Raw genomic sequence first — 12,312 nt, forward strand, 5'->3', positions numbered from 1 at the left:
CTTATATGAAGCATTAAAAGATTCATTTGCAATATTGTTTATAACACTGTTCTACATTCCTCAAGTACCAATACTGCAGATAACAACAATGTGACAGGATGTCAGAGGCTTGGAATACTTGCCTAGAAAACTAGCAAGCTAGCCTTTCATCTTGTTGAACAGAGATTCTTCTGATAATTGCAAAACTCGCAGCTTTACTTGTCACATGACATCACATGAACCAGAAATGGTTCAATTGTAACATGTGTTTTCCCAACAGTAGGGTATTCTCCACTCTTCCCGCCCTTTTCAGAAAAAATCTTGATTTGTAACTATGGTTTTAATATTGGTCATTTTATTCCATCATGTCCAGTGTTAATAAATGACTGTTGTTTTTTTTTTAAAGATTACTATCACCCTAGTGAGAAGAAAGCGAGTTTTGCTGAGCAGATGTTTTACGAACCGATTGAACAAAAATGTAATCAAAATGTTATAGGTGAAAGTTAGTAATTGGTGGGAATATAAAAGTTTGGGAACCTCTTCTGTTAAATGAAGAGGAACCCCCTCCCCAGTTCAAACCCCCAACTTTCCCGAATCTTCCCCCTCTTAACCCATCTCTGTACTTTTCTATCACCAATGAGACTCCCAAAATATACCTTCATTCCATCTCTGCTACTGCTGTTCCTCCATCACCACCTTTGCCTCCTGCAGGTTTTGCCTTGAAATACTTTTTTGTACCTTGAGAACTCCCTCCAAGATAATTGAGTTGAAGCTCTTGTTGAATGGGGGATCTACTAATGTTTCTGAAACCTGTGGCCCCAGAAACCTGAGTGGATCACGGCCCCCTGCTAATGTGCTTACTTAATTCTGTCTGCCGTAAGCCTTGAGGGCTTGAGATCTACTGTCAGTCATTTCCTAAGCTGCACAAATGTTATTCGTTATATAGATTTTCTGTAGCAAGAACATGTTCCTCCACTCCTGTTCTCCTGGTCTTGTGGAAAACCCCAGCTGACAGTAGTCAATTACCATGTTAATGTAATGTCATTGTATGAACTTGTCAGTCCCATTGTTAAAAATATGTCTTTTTTTTTTAAGATGGTCCGGTAAAGGCAAAAAGATCCAGTTTTATCGACCAGAAATTTATGGAAGACCTTCTAGAAGCAAAATGTAATTGCAATTTTCTGCTTCGAAATCAGTAACTTCTGGGAGTACTGGATTCGGTTTTGATCTCTACTGCACGCAATGCAGACAATCCCCTACCATATACCAAATGGTGTTTTGGTGAAACACTAACTTTGCCACCCTCTCCGTTGCTCTCTGGGTTACACTCCCTAATTACTTAAGTGGTGTTGCTCATTCCACATTCTCGGAGTAGGGGAAGCTACATTTCCTGCTACTACCCTCCAACTCAGTGCAGAACAATGATCTCCCACCTTCCCCATACTCCCTGCTACTCTACATTTCTCTCTGCATTTTCACTCCCAAAGGAACTGAGGCAGTTCTTGAGCCTCTGCTACTGTTATCCCATGTTTGGAAGTTCTGCCTGGCAGGAAGAATTTACCTCTAACTTCACTTTTTTTCTACTTGGTGAACTTGACTGCTACATTCCTGACCAACGGTCTAATAATACTTTTGAAGCCTGAGGCTCTGGAAACCTAATAGGGCCTTAGACCCCTAGCCAGTGTCATTGCCTTCCCAGTCCTGCCTTTCCTTTGGCTTTGGCTTTGTGCTTTTTTGAAACCTATATTAACATGTCGCAACATCCCTCACAGCAGAAATATTTTGTCCCATGATTTTCCCCACTCATGTTCCTCTTAGTACTTTTGGCAAAACCCAATGGAGGTCAGTCAGTTGCCATTTGAATATCGGTTGTTTTGTCATTTCCATTTTTGAAATTGATGTCTCTTTTTCTTTTAAGATCTTTACCCAAATACTATGAGAAGAAGTTTCACCGATCACAGACTGACGGGAGACAATCTAGAAGCAAAATGTAATTGAATCATAAATTAATTAATGATGATTGGTAACGGTCTCTTCTGCTTAACTATCCTCTATTCTCATCCATGAAATGACATGTCCTATATAGTGCTTATGAAAATTTTGACCCCTTTTGTGGTCCCTTGAGCTAGCTTTCCCTGCAGCCAATTGGTGATGCTCTCTCCATACTACTTGAGATGATAGCTCCTCTTTTGTGCAAATGACCACACTCCAAGCCTAGCTCAAAGCACAGCTCCCACTACCGTGGACTTGTCTTTGTTCTTCTCTGTCTCCTACAAGATCCAGAGTCAGATATTCAGTGTCCTCCTCTAATGCTGATACCACTTTCTTAGCACCTGGACCTTTCAGGGGTTACCCTGAGCCTTTGATCCATCTGGACACCTATCTTATTATATTACTGAACAGAGGTTCTACTGATGTCTCTGAAGCCTGGCCCTACAAGTCAAGAAGGATCAAGGCACCTGCCAATGTGCTTTCTTAGCCCCACCCCTCCTTTAGCTACAGTGGCATTTTCATCACTGGGAACAGAGGTGCTTTATTTACCAAATATACTTCTTCGATATCAGAGTGCTTCCCGGTCTTTCTCCACTAGCTGTTTTAGAAAAGCCCAACTCAGTAGCAGTTAGTGGTTCTTTGAATGTCCCCTATTTTCGCATGTTGGCAATTCCACTGTTAACTTAATTCTTTTTTTCTTTTAGCAACTTCATCAAACACAAAGAAAAGAATTGTTTCAGAACAGAAATTGTTTTATGAACCAGTCAAAATAAAATGTAATTGAAATTTTATTATTACAAGTTAGTAATTAGTGGGCATACTGGATTTGGTAGTGAGCTCTTCTACTAACAATGCAGCAAAGATCTCTAGCCTCTTCCATCAAATGATGTGTTGAGGGCAGTGCTAACCAATGATCGCACCCTGTCATCCTCTGATTACTTGATTGGTGCCCCTCTTCCCATATTCTCTTGAGCAGGGTAGGTATGCCACTTTCCGCATTAGACAATTCTCCAAGCCCAGTTCAAAACAGTGACTTTCTGAAAGACTGTGTGTCTGCTGGTACTTATGCGGCTGCCACCCCTTGCAGTTCAACTCTGTTTCCCAGGGAGGTTTTATCCCCATCTCTTTTTGTTCCACCTGGAAATCCCCCCTTAAATGTTGCTGACAGAGGATCTATTGATGTTTTGGAAGCCTATGGAAATATAAACCTAGCAACAACCAAGACCTCTGCTGATATGAGACCTCAAGTGACAAAGTCATGTCACTGAAAATAAAAATATAAGTCACATATATTTCAACAGCAACAGAGTTTCCCCACTCCTCTTCCCTGGTCTTTTTTGAAAAGTTCAACAGTAGCAGTCTGACACCTTTTTAAATATTTGTTGTTTTATCATTTTGTCATTTCGACTGTAAAGATTTAATGTCTTTTTGATTTTGTTTAAGCAACTCCACAAAATGTAAAGAAAACAAGTTTTTCTGAAGAGGAATCATTTCTACAACTCATGGAAGCAATAAGTAATTGAATTTTTATTCTTCTAAATTAACAATGTGTGAGAATACTGTATTTGGTAACGATCTCTTCTGCATAATACAAAAATATCCTCTCTCTAACTCAGTTGCATGGTTCAATTTGTGTCATGACTTTGAACAGCATCACTGTCCTTATCGCCTCCTGGATGAGAATCCCTATCCCTCAGCTGCTGTTGCTCTCTCCACACTCCCCCAGCAGACTAGACCATTCTTTGCAGCTCACAGCTCTCCAAGCCCAGTTCAGAACAGTGGCTTTCCCAAATCCCTGTCTCTTAACATATCTCTGTACCTTCCTATTCCTAATAAGATCCAGAGGCAGGGCTTCATTTTATGCCTCTGGGGCTGCCATCTATGATGCTGCCACCCACCAAGTTGCTCCATTGTTATGTCTACAGAGAAGAGGGGGTAGGCTCTATGTCCTTTGTTCCACTTACATAACTATCCTTCGTTAGTACTGAATGAAGGATCTACTGAAGTCTTTGAAGCCTCTGTCTCTATGAGACTAAGAAGGACCAAGAGCCCTCCTAATGTGCTTTCTGCATCTTGTGATTCCTTTGACTTTGAGTTTTGAGACATATGGGTAGCAAGTCATATCACTGGCAGCAGAAATCCTTTATACACATATATTTCTGAAGCTGTGTACTATTCTCTATTCTTATTCCCCTGGTCTTATTCTAAAAACTTGAATACAAATCAGTTGCCATTTTTAATATTTGTTATTTTGTACTTGACATGACCATTGTTAAAAATAAATCTCTCTCTCTCTCTCTCTCTTTTTAAAGCACCTCGACAATATGTAAAGAAAACAAGTTTCACTGACCAGAAATCATCTCAAGAATCTCTGGAATCCAGACGTAATTGAAATTTTTATGGTTTGAAATTAATTTGCGGCAATACTAGATTTAGTGATGATGTCCTCTATGCATTACACAGGATGGCATTGTCATTTTGACATTTCTGCCCATGCTGACTGTGGAACACGCACAGGACCAGTACTATGTGTTATATGTAGTCTTGCTTTTTGTTGCTGCATTAGCCGCCAACCTAACAATAGACCAGTAGAGTCTATTCTATCATTGTGGAGTCTCCTTAAATTCCTCAGTCATTGGATTCACCTTATTTAGCTTCTCTAGGAACATGAATTATAGGCTCAATGTCCTTTATTTATGGCTAGAAACCAAATATGAGTGAGTACATCCCATGTTCCTCTTTTTGGGTCTGGCTTACCTCACTCAGGATATTGTTTTCTATTTCCATCCATTTGTATGCAAAATTCAAGAAGTCCTTGTTTTTTACTGCTGAGTAATACTCTAATATGTATATATTCCATACTTTCTTCATCCATTCTTCCATTGAAGGGCATCTAGGTTGTTTCGAGGTTCTGGCTATTACAAACAATGAGGAATACTGAGAATTCAAGAACAATTGCAGTGGGTTTTTGATCCTACTGCACGTACTGGCTTTGTGGGAGCCTAGGCAGTTTGAATGCTCACCTTACGAGACCTGGATAGAGGTGGGCAGTCCTTGGGCTTCCCACAGGTCAGGGAACCCTGATTGCTCTTCGAGCAGATGAGGGGGGAGGACTTGATCGGGGGAGGGGGAGGGAAATGGGAAGCGGTTGTGGGAACGAGGCAGAAATACTTAATAAATAAATAAATTAAAAAAAATTTCCTCAGTCATTCAGGGAGTCTCCCTTTTGTTCTGCTTCTTCCCCACAGTTTTCATCTGGATACAAGAGGCATGTCTTTTGTTTTCACTCAACTAGATGTGTATCAGCTGCACTGACAAAGGAAGTAACTATAGCCACAGATTCCCAGACTCCTTCACATCCCACTAAATTTCAACAGGATATCCACATGCTCTGCATGCACATTAAAGTTTAGGCAAAACTGCATTCCAAGTTCCCATGGAAGCAGAATAGTGTATTTGGATGAAACAGCCTCTGCCTTTCCTGGTCTCCAGAGGATGTCCTTATCACCACTCTGAATGTCTTTGGCCTCTTCAAATTGACAGTTGAAGGCTGTTATCAGCTCGTGATTTATCCTCTTATCCCTAGTTTGAGTGGAACCTTCTAATTCTCTTTTCTACACCCTGATAATTATGCTTAGATTCTGCATATTATTCAAGGTAGACCACCTTCATAGTGGCTCCTAGGAAGCTCCCTAGTTAGAGTCTTGGAGTTTTCTAAACATAGCTATACCGCAGGGGAACCAAGAATGGTACAGGAAGTAAAATTCTAGAAAGAGTGCCTTGTGCTCAGCCCCACTCTATAGCCAGGTTGTTGTGCTGTGCCTTGGGTAACAAGGAGTCAAGGGTAGAGATGACCTAAGAGACCTCCTTCCAGAGTCTTAAACAGTGCAGCAGTGGTCCTTCTTGTCTGCTCTCCATATTAACCAAGGTTCAGAAGAAGCCATGTGTGAAGCCAAGCTGATACCTTTGCTCTCCCTTTTCTCACCACCCTTCTATCTTCCCACCACTTCTGTGCTGTTAATGGAGTGCTATTTCACCAGTAATTGTCCTTAAGTAATATCTCCCATCTTTCCTACCCAAGATAATTCTTAATGGTGAACAAACATATTTCCTGTACATTACATGTTAGTCAAATTTCTGATTCTATGACAAAATACCAGAGAAGTCACTTAAAAAGAGAATATAATTATTTTATATGAGAAAATCGGCTGTCAAAAGAAAAATTTAGTCTGGCTCATATCTTTAGAGGTTGCCATTCATGAACATTTGGAGCTGTTTCTTTGAGCTTGTGGTAAGGTACTACAACATGGTGGATGGGGAGGGGGGATCTTGCTTACCTCATACAAGACAGTAAGTAAAGATAGGAAATGGGGGCAAGCATTTAAATATACCCTTCAAGGATGTGCTTCCTGTGACCTAATTTCCTCCAGCTCATTCCCACCTCCTATAGTCTGCACTACTCCCGATGGTATCATCAACTAAGGATCAAGTCTTATGCACTTTTTTGAGGTCAGTTTAATAGATCCAAACCACAGGGCTGGAAGGATGACTTAGCCATTAAGAGTACTCACTGTTCTTTCATGGGACCTGTGTTATTTCCCAGCACACACATGGCAAATCACAACCATCTGTAACTCCAGTTCCAGAGGACTCAACCATCCTTTCAGGCCTTTTGCAGGCACTGAATATGGTGCACTTAGATACATACAGGAAAACCACTTATACACATAAATAAAATATTTTAAAATCATCTAAACAACAGCAATATATGAGAATTTTCTGAGTCAAGCAGTTCTTAACTGCTACATAATGCTGAATGCTATCTTGGTAAGCTGCATAAGAAAACCTTTCATTATGATGGAAGCACTTGTTGGTTCTAATGATTATTTCATAAGTTTAATATATCAAGACTGAAGAAGTTACACATTTTAATTATATACAGTTTATTCTACTTCAATTATAGTTCAATGAACTTTTAAAAGTATATAATTTTCTTTTGGTCTCCTTCAGGATCAAGCCAACAGTCTCAAAGTAACATTAAGGTTTTTATTAGGACATCAACAACTTTACCACCCCAAGTGAGGAACATACAACATCCAGCCGAGCAAAAGGTAGAAAGTTGTGTTGCATGTTTTGCTTTGTTGGCTGATGTAGCTAGCTTTGGGTTGTACGGGGTAGCCCCTTACTTAGCTTGATACTGTTCAGTAAGAGAATATGGAGTTCTAGGCAGATCTTACCCTCTCCATAATAAGGTATACTGAGCCAGTCTCATGCTTAGTGTACCATGAACTTTAGCAGAAATGAGATTAAACATTGAATGATGGTGATGATCACAAGCATGGTGACAATGACAAAGATAATAGCTAACGTTTACTCACAGTCTACTGTGGACCAGGTCCTGGCCTAAACAAGAAGGAAGGAAAGGGGTAAGTTAGGATAGCAAGATGGAAGACAGTTATCATCTAGGGGTAAAGCACGCATAAACAAAAACCTTACAATATAGCAAAAGATTTTATTTTTACAAAATTCAGTGGGAACACAGAAGGTATAGAGAGCAGTCCTGCCTTGAGAGGTCTAAAGGGAGGATACTAAAGAAAGGTTTAGTTGATTTAAACCTTGAAATATAAGTAGGGATTTTCCATGTTGATAGATGGAAGGAGACACTGAAGCAATATTGCAGACTGAGTAAAAGTATGGGCGCCAAGGAGATGGACATGAGCCTGTAAAAGTAGATTGAAGCCAGAACCTTGCTGAAGTACAAATTTGTCCTCTCAGTAATGGAGCCATTGAAACTTTTTTAGTTGGAATGTGGGAGAAAAAAAAGAATTATTTGGATTCTAAAATGATAACCTAGCTGCAGTTTGTGGAAAGGATGATGGAGAATAAGGGAAAGTTATTTCTAAGTCTTCTTGGATAGTTGGGACAACAGTGTAGAATACAGGACCTGGGAAGGTAGTTCAATGGCAGAGTGCTTCGCTAGCATGTAAAAGGACATGTGTTCAATCCCTAAGACTGAAAAATGACAACAGTGTGAGGGCCTTAACTAAGGCAATGGCAATGAAGTTGAATTAGAGGCTACAGAGTCAAGGAATCTGAGTGTTTCAGAACCTGGCCACTGAATAAATGGACGATTTCTGAGGTAGATGAGGAAGGTGATGATGTTGAGTTTTTCAAATGCTCCCTCTCAGAGTGCTTGGGCTTACTCCCTCATCAGAACTCACTGTATTTGTCCATTCTAGTAGCTGCACTTCTTGAGGTCAGAAATAGCCAATTTTCATTCCAAGAAATGTGCTCAATAAACACTAGATTGCATTGAATTAGACTCCTCTTAAACAAAGGAAACAACTCTTAAGTTTTTGGCATTGAGTACTGGCCATGTTTTTAGCCAAAATACAAAATACAGAAGAGAAACAAGTTTGGAAAGATGGGGTGTTCAGATACATAGGACATTGTTTTGAACTAGTTAGGTGTAGGTACCCGTGCGAAGCACAAGACAAACTCTGGCAGTCTGTATCAGCCTTGAGAACAGTGCTAAGGAAAGAGTTTGGGATTAAAGGGAGGGTACTGTGTTAGATTACTGTAGAGTAGGTTAACAGCCACTTTTAGAAACTTAATCGATGTTTTTTTTTCCTTTTAATGCTACACCGTACAGCATGATAAAGAAAGAAAGACATCACATCATTCATATGACAGAGGTAAGAAAATGAGCAGTATTCATGGTGGGTTTTTTTTTTTCAGTTGAATAGCCAGTTTTGTAGTTTTTCATGATTATAAATTTTGTGCTTTCTTTGCTTACAAGAAGCTTTAAATTCAATGTGTTAGTGTCACTCTTACACTTCTGGACAGCAGCTAGGTGAATGGGCCTTTTTGGGATTTATAAAGTATAATGAAATTAGGGTCTTTGCCATATCCATCTATACATATTCCTCACATATTATACTGTGGTCTCGGAGCTTTGATGAAGAAAAATCTCCAAAGAAGGTACCTACCCTCTACTTGCTATACTTTTCTTATAAACATAACACAAATGCAGCCTATCTTCTATCTCCCAAGGGCTGGACTAGAGGTTAGGCAAACCTCTGCTAGTTCCTACAAAAGTTTCCCAAACATATTACACATGTGCGCACACACACACACACACACACACACACACCTATGAAGAACACTAGGATATCACAACCTGGGTGATTATCAAGTCCCAAAACGTACCTGCACAAAGTCAAATGTATCATCTTCTAGTGAACCAACATCCTGTTTCTCCATTCCTTCTGTTCTTGTCCAGGCATAAAAGCTAACACATTTTTTTACTCTATTGCCTATATTTTACATTCTAAATTTTCATTATTCTGATCTTCTTAAACTCTCACAACCCCATTTCCTTTCTGTTTGCATCACTCTGCTCTTCACTCTTGCAGTAACCAGCCCCCTAAGATTACGGCAATGGTGACCCAGTGAAACTTAACAGAAAGAAGAATTTTAAAAGCCTTGGAGTCACCCTATCTTTGGAGGTTCTGCCTTATCTTGTATAAATAATACCTCCTTGTATCTGTTAGTAGTCTAGTCTACTAGTAATATAGATTCCCAGCAAGGATGACTGTATGATATTTTCATATTCAATGGTACTTCTTCTTCATCCTAGGAGTCAAAAGAGGCTCAATTCCTGCTCCGTCTCACTCTATGCAAGCAACAAATGTTTCTAGACAGTCTCTTCATGATACTACAAAACAAGAGGGGGATATTCCTTTTCGAAACACACATAGACAGAGCAAGTGATTTATGAAATTACCATCAAGATTAGTGTAAAAACTTTATACATTAAATGATAATTTAAAAAAAATCTCTATTCCTTGACCTTAATGATTCTAGAAAATATTAAAAGGTGAATTTCAGTAACCGTGATGGGGTACTTCTGCATGCTGACACCCATTTCTACTGGTTGTGTTTCTGTAGCCAGACTCAACATGTGTGGAATGCAACTGACAGTCAGCAAGCTGACAGATGCAGTGAGCCTTGGGTTTTAAATTTGTTGGGCAGATCTGAATTTGAACACTTTATTTGCCTGTGTTTCTTTTGGTTGTACTAGAGATTGACTTGATCTTGTATACACTAAAAAAGCATTGGCCCACACACCCCTATTTTACTTTTATAGTTTGACTTACAGTCTTATTAAGTTGTTCAGGGTGGCCTCAAATGGCTCAGCTTCACTCAAGTAGCTGGAATTACAATCCTCCCCCCACCGACACAACTTGCCACGATTCTTAATAGTGATCATCTGATCACTATTAAGATTTTTACTCTTAATAATTATCAGGTTATAGGGCCCCTCACTAGTGAACTGCAAAATATTTAAGGCACATGCTGTGCCCTCCAAAGGAAACATCCAATTAACTGTGAATTGCTTCTCTTCTGCTGCTGACAGAGTGCAGGGACAGCCATATTGTCTCATCTGTCCCTTTTGGCACTGGTACTCAGCCATCTTGGGAAGTTCGTTTGCAGCAGATATTCACAATGAATCCTCTGGTGTCAACATGGATTGCTTCTAGTGCAGTGGTTCTCAACCTTCCTAATACTGCGACCCTTTCATGCAGTTCCTCATGTTGTGGTGACCCTCAACCTTAAAATTACTTCATTGCTAAATTGGAATTGTAAAGTTGCTACTGTTATGAATCATAATGTAAATATCTGATATGCAGGCTATCTAATATGCAACCCCCAAAGGAGTAGTAAACCTCAGCTTGAGAACCACTGCTGTAGGGGATGCCAATTACTCTGACAGCAGTCAAATCTACATCAGATCTAAGGTTCCATCAGCACTGTGCTAACGGCTTCTGCTATTCTAAAAAGTCAACATGTTTTGAGGGCAGTATTATCAAGAAGGAAACTTTCTGATGTCCTCCTAAATGAATTCTACATCACTGGGGTAGAAGTAGCCTTGAGAGTGCTAGGCACGCATGGTGCCAGCATCCCCAGTCACAATTAATTCACTTCAGAGCATTAATGAATTTCATTTACCTTTTAATTCTCCAAATAATATACATATAGCATAAGCCAAATAAAACATGGTTTTATATACACATTTACACACAAACACATTTCAAATTAGTTCTTAAATTTTGGGGATTTTAGAATGAGCAACAGCCAATATTCAAGTCCTTTGAAAGCTGCTGTAGGGGGACTTTTATTTCATTGTTTATATTTTTCTTTTGACATATATATCTGACAGATAGTAGTTTAATTTTTAAAAAGAGACCAAGAAATCAAGCACTTAAATATGGGTCATGTAAACGTTAGCAATATTTATTAAGTAAATCCTATGACCCATTCAATCACATATTTATTGAGCTTCTGCTATACATACCAGACTGGCTAATGAACATTCAAAGAAGCAAAGCCATGATTCTGACCATTGTATTTTATAGTTTGGTGGAGAAGTCATGTCAGTAATCACACCCCCATATGATCAGTGCATAACAGAAGCAGATAAACATATAATACAGTGGAAATGTGCAGAAGCTACAGAGGCTTTTATACAAGAAACGACAGTTGAGCTGACACACGAAGGGTTTGCTTTTCCAAGTAAACAAAAGAATGATGGGGATGGAGCCTTCTAGCAAATAGGAATATGTTTGCCAGGTAACTACATTACAGTACAATATATTTTATATAAACCAAGAATTTCAATATTGCCTTAGCTAAAAGCTTAAGGAAATCACAGAAGATGAAGTGTGACTGGTAGATAAGGACGGAATCACTAAGATTTGGATAAGATACACCAAGCATCTACATATACATCACCCTGTTAGTGAAGAGAAGCTATTGAATTCTTCAGCAATTGCACAATTTGGTTGTAATTTGCCCTTGTGAAAGAGAGAAATGGAATTAGAATAAAAAGACTAGAGTCAAATAATAAATATTAAAACAGCATTTATGGAATGTATACTGTACACTAGGTACTATCCTAATCCATAGATATTTAACCCTCCCAATAATTTAATGAAGTTGTTAGTATTTTTATCCACCAGTCTTCATATATAGTAAATTATCCACAGTCTCAATGTAGTAAATTATCTGTTTCTCATGAAAAAGAGGCTATTACAATAGACCATGTGAGAAATGTATCCTGAACAAGGAGGACACAGTGAAGCATGTGTATGCATGTATACACACACACACACACACACACACACACACACACACACACACCATATTCGCAAAGAAACACAAAATACATGTAATTTAAATAAGACATTCAAAATAGATCATTTTGATTCTTTTGTGCTGCTGGGTTTCTGAGCCCAGGGCCTTGCACAGGCTAGACAAATGCTCTTCTCCTAAACTACG

At 39.1% G+C, this 12,312-nt stretch overlaps 1 protein-coding gene across 1 annotated transcript in view; it reads left to right on the forward strand.

Moving 5' to 3' along the window:
- The window catches only part of LOC121439838 (fibrous sheath-interacting protein 2-like), a 29,548-nt gene extending 19,556 nt beyond the window's left edge, over positions 1-9,992 (forward strand). The window contains exons 13-21 of the mRNA XM_041640451.1: positions 386-457; positions 1,075-1,146; positions 1,898-1,969; positions 2,676-2,747; positions 3,415-3,486; positions 4,284-4,355; positions 6,982-7,082; positions 8,624-8,666; positions 9,922-9,992. Of these exons, the coding sequence (XP_041496385.1) occupies positions 386-457; positions 1,075-1,146; positions 1,898-1,969; positions 2,676-2,747; positions 3,415-3,486; positions 4,284-4,355; positions 6,982-7,082; positions 8,624-8,666; positions 9,922-9,992 (647 nt within the window). The remainder of the gene's footprint in view (positions 1-385; positions 458-1,074; positions 1,147-1,897; positions 1,970-2,675; positions 2,748-3,414; positions 3,487-4,283; positions 4,356-6,981; positions 7,083-8,623; positions 8,667-9,921) is intronic.
- The last annotated feature ends 2,320 nt before the right edge of the window (positions 9,993-12,312 follow it).

Source organism: Microtus oregoni, unplaced genomic scaffold (genome assembly GCF_018167655.1).
Source record: "Microtus oregoni isolate MIOR12 unplaced genomic scaffold, Mior012 000063F_ref0000156, whole genome shotgun sequence".
In the NCBI taxonomy this organism is placed as follows: Eukaryota; Metazoa; Chordata; class Mammalia; order Rodentia; family Cricetidae; genus Microtus; species Microtus oregoni.